The following is a 4,754-nucleotide window of genomic DNA, read 5'->3' as shown; positions in this document are numbered from 1 at the left end:
TTTAAGGATAGGAGTGATGATGGCTCCTATCGTCGTGGATTGAGTGACCAAATTATTATTGGTTGTTTTGTTACGTTTGTTATCTGCCAATGAACACAGACTCACTGCTGTATGAACAGAGGCGTGTGGAGTAAGGAAACTTGCCCAAACTTTTGCCCTGCCCCCGGAATCAAACCCAAGTCCTCTCACTTGCGAGGCAGATGGATTGGCTCAGGTCCTGAATGAGTAAGTAGATTGTTTCTCTTCGACCTTTCTCTTCGACCGTGCCTTCAGCTCCCCTCTCGACTCTCTACCCCCTCCTCGCTCCCTCCCTTCTCTCCCCTCACCCTGACCATTTCCCCCCAATGCTCGGGTCCCGACCCAACTGTCCAGCGCCTTGGGACGTCCTCCCGACGTGAAAGGTGCTCTATAAATGAAATGTTGTTGTTGTTAGTTGTTTGGTGGATCGCTTTGCTGGGGGTAATAATGCCTTCAAACTTTTCTAAAAAAACAATAATAAATTGGTCATTTTCAACCCACGGCTGTTTGTGGGGACGCTACTGTGCGCAATTGGCTGCCGTGTTTCGCTCACAAAACATGCAGTCAATTCACTTTACAGTATATCCTGTGAAGTGCTTTGAGACGTCTCGAAGATGTGATAAGACGCTGTATCAAACGCAAGGATTATTATTATTATAATAAAGGAAGTAACAAATTAACATCCAAATTGCGAGCATTATTTCATTACTTCAAAATAAAATTTGTGTTTGGGTATCATTGCACTTCTCTCCAGTACCTCTTTCTCCTGCTCCTCCTCCAGTCGGTCTCTGACAACATCATCAGCCTCCATCCGTTCCTCCTCAGAGAACTCATTCTTGTCCAGTCTTTCCAATTTACGCAGAATGATCAGTGTATCCAGTCTGTAATGATCATCCTCAGCACAGGGATTTTCTGAAAAAGTGAAAGAAGCCAAACTTCACAACAGATTCTATATGGTATTAACCCATACAATCGTAAATGATGGAATACCAACTGTGTGGGATCTGAAAACAATAATATAATAATATTCCTTGCATTGTTGTGGCACCTTATCACATTTTAGAGACATTACAGAATATCCTGTAAAGTGAATTGATTATATTTTTTTGGTGAAACACAGCAGCCATTTGCACACAGCAGCGTTCCACAAACAGTCGTGCATTGAGTGACCAAATTATTATTTTTTGGGAGGGGTTTATTACCCCCGGATTATTAGATTATTGTATCTTATGTCCCTGAAAAGCAATCCGCCAACAGACTATCAATGAGTTCCTATTTACTGCTGGGTAAGCAGAGGTGTTTGGAGTAAGGAAACTTGCCTAAGGTTCCGCCCTGCCCGGGAATCGAACCTGCAAGGCGAGTGCTCTACCACTGAGCTACAGTTGAGTCTTAAAGTGAACATGACACTACACAAAAGAAAAATGTGCAGATGCTGATGAGAAACATGACTCACCGGCCAACACCAGAGCTCGCAGAGAAGGGAGGTTTTGTAAATTATTCACTTCGCTGACATCTGCTATGATGTTCCCCCTGAGCAGAGAACGGACATGTTGGGCAGGTCCCAGGATACATTCTACACTCACTGAGCAGGTATAAAAACTTTGCGTCCCACCCTCTTGTCAAAACAGCTGTCATCACCCCCATCCTCAAAAAACCTTCCCTGGATCCATCCCTCCTCTCCAGCTACCGACCCATCTCCACCCTCCCATTCCTCTCTAAGGCCCTGGGACAAATCATGGTGTTCCAGCTTCACTCTTTCCTCTCCCACCATTCCTTTTATAAACCCCTCCAATCGGGTTTCTGTGGCGTCCACAGTATTGACCCCAGAGTCACCCCCACAGCCCTGCTACCCCACCACCCCCCACCTACAGCCTGGCTATCCCCCCCCACTCACAGCCTTGCTAACCCCACCCCCCCCACCCTCAGCCTGGCTAACCCCCACCTCCCACAACCTTGCTACCCCCCCCACCCACAGCCTTGCTACCCCATCCCCTCATGCACAGCCTTGCTACCCCTCTCCCCCCGAAGCCTTGCTACCCCACCCCCTCACCCAGAGCCTTGCTACCCCACCCCTCTACCCACAGCCTTGCTACCCCACCCCCCACCCAGAGCCTTGCTACCCCACCCCCCACCCACAGCCTTGCTACCCCACCCCCCACCCACAGCCTTGCTACCCCACCCCCCACCCACAGCCTTGCTACCCCACCCCCCTGGCTACCCATCCATCCCCAACCACAGCCTTGCTACCCCACCCCCCCAACCACAGCCTTGCTACCCCACCCCCCCCAACCACAGCCTTGCTACCCCACTACCTGAGGTTCAGGTACTGCAGTGACTTCATGCCCCCAGTGAAGCTGTCAAGGTGCTCCAGCAAGTTGTCGCGAAGATGTAAAGTCTGCAGGTTTTCCAAACGCTCCAGCCCAGAAATGTTAGTTAATCCGTTGCTCGCCTGAGAGACCCACAGAGACAGAGAGAGAGAGTCATTGATTTGTAATAATTCTGATAATAATCTTTGCATTTGATACATCACGTATTCGAGGCATTTCAAAACACTTCACAGAATATACTGTAAAGTGAATTGACTGTATATCTGTGGGCCAAACACAGCAGCCAATTGCAGTGACTCCACAAACAGCTGTGGATTGAGTGACCCAATTACTATTGCTACTTTTTTTAAAAATTGAAAATTTAAATTACAAATTAAAATAAAAATTATTACCCCCGGAAAAGCTATCCGTCATTCGACTAACAACTGGGTTCCTACTGACTGCTGGTAAACAGAGATGAGTGGAGTATGGAAACTTGCCCAAGGTTTCACCCTGCCTGGGAATCGAACTCAGGTCTCTGGCCCGCCCGCCAATGAAGGGGCGAGTGAGGTGGGGGACATGAAGCAGGCCGAAGCCCGCTGAGCGGAGGGAGTGAGCAGGATGGTAGGGGGTTAGGAGGTCGGAGAGCTTGGGGGGAGCAAGACCATGTAGAGCTTTGAAGGTGAGGACCAGGATCTTGAACTGTATCCTCTGCGTGATGGGAAGCCAGTGGAGTCGGGCGAGGATGGGGTGATAGGGTTGCAGAGCCTGGTGCAGGACAGGATGCAGGCTGCAGAGTTCTGGATGATCTGCAGGTGATGGACTGGGGTGATGGGGTTACAGAGTGTGTGTATGTGTGATAAGAAGCCAGTGGAGCCTGGCGAGGACTCGGGTGATGGAGTATGGGTGAGGATATGGACAACAGAGTTCTGAATCACCTGTAGTTTGTGAGTATTGGATCTGGGGAGACCGGTATGGAAGGTATTGGTGTAGTTGATGCGGGAGGTGACAAAGGCGTGAATGAGGGTTTTGGGTGTGACCTACGGTTGGAGGCGGGCCATGTGACTGAGGTGGAGGAAGGTGGTCCTAGTCAGGGACCAATTAAGGGGGAAGGAATGACAGCTGTGGGTCAAACCTGACACCTAGGTCGCATACAGGTTCAGTAGGTCTGAGGGATAGGCTGGGGAGGTTGAGGTCAGAGCCGCAGGATAGAAGACGTTGACAGGATTATGGCTTCTGTCTTGTCAATGTTTAGTTGCAATAAGTTTGTGTTGATCCAGGCCCTGAGGTCGGCCAGACTAGCCAACAGAACCTCAGGGGCTTGGAGACGCAGCTGAAGGAGAAGTAAATTTGTGTATTATCAGCATATATGTGGAAGTTTACCCCACGTTTTCGGCTCACATCACCAAGAAGGAGCATATAGATGAGGAAGAGAAGGGGGCCAAGGATGGAGCCCTCGGGTACCCCACAGGTGACCGGGAAGGGGCGGGAGAAGAAACCGTTTGAGGAGATAAAGTGAAGGCGGTTTGTTGGGCAGGTCTTGAACCAGACAAACACGGTCCCACTGAGGTCGATGAGAGAGGAGACGTAGTGGCGAAGGATGGAGTGGTTGACTGTGTCAAATGAGGTGCAGAGGTTCAGGAGGATGACGAGGCACAGGGAGCCCTGGTCTCAGAGAGGACGTAGTTTGTGACTTTGACAAGCGCCGTCTCTGTGCTGTGGGCAGGGCAGAAACCAGAGTAGTGGGGCTTGAGGAGGGAATGGAGGGAGAGGTGAGAGCAAAGCTGGTTAGCGATAAAGCGTTCCAACTGTATAGTAAGGACTTTACCAAGTAGAGCTTCCTGAGGGAAGGAATGTAAAGGCCAGCCGTCCTCTCCAGTCATTCTCACGCTCTCTCACTCTCCCGCTCTCTCTCTCTCACGTCTCTCTCTCTCACGCTCTCTCACTCTCACGCTCTCTCACTCTCACGCTCTCTCACTCTCACGCTCTCTCACTCTCACGCTCTCTCATTCTCACGCTCTCTCACTCTCCCGCTCTCTCTCTTCTCTCACGCTCTCTCACTCTCACGCTCTCTCACTCTCACGCTCTCTCACTCTCACGCTCTCTCTCTCTCACGCTCTCTCACTCTCACGCTCTCTCTCTCACGCTCTCTCACTCTCACGCTCTCCTCTCACGCTCTCTCTCTCTCACGCTCTCTCACTCTCACGCTCTCTCTCTCACGCTCTCTCTCACACTCTCACGCTCTCTCTCACTCTCATGTTCTCTCTCTCACTCTCACGCTCTCTCACTCTCACGCTCTCTCTCTCTCACGCTCTCTCACTCTCACGCTCTCTCTCTCACGCTCTCTCACTCTCACGCTCTCTCTCTCTCACGCTCTCTCTCTCTCACGCTCTCTCACTCTCACGCTCTCTCACTCTCACGCTCTCTCTC

General features: G+C 50.7%; 1 protein-coding gene across 1 annotated transcript in view; it reads right to left on the bottom strand.

Moving 5' to 3' along the window:
- LOC103171887 (leucine-rich repeat-containing protein 23-like) overlaps positions 1-4,205 on the bottom strand; it is a gene marked incomplete at its 5' end in the record, with an annotated part of 9,149 nt that extends 4,944 nt beyond the window's left edge. The window contains 4 exon segments of the mRNA NM_001292279.1: positions 776-930; positions 1,472-1,548; positions 2,331-2,467; positions 4,153-4,205. Coding sequence (NP_001279208.1) covers positions 776-930; positions 1,472-1,548; positions 2,331-2,467; positions 4,153-4,205 — 422 coding nt within the window.
- Between the last annotated feature and the right edge of the window lie 549 nt (positions 4,206-4,754).

Source organism: Callorhinchus milii, unplaced genomic scaffold, assembly GCF_018977255.1.
Source record: "Callorhinchus milii isolate IMCB2004 unplaced genomic scaffold, IMCB_Cmil_1.0 Scaffold27, whole genome shotgun sequence".
In the NCBI taxonomy this organism is placed as follows: Eukaryota; Metazoa; Chordata; class Chondrichthyes; order Chimaeriformes; family Callorhinchidae; genus Callorhinchus; species Callorhinchus milii.
This window is presented reverse-complemented; position numbering and strand designations above follow the sequence as displayed.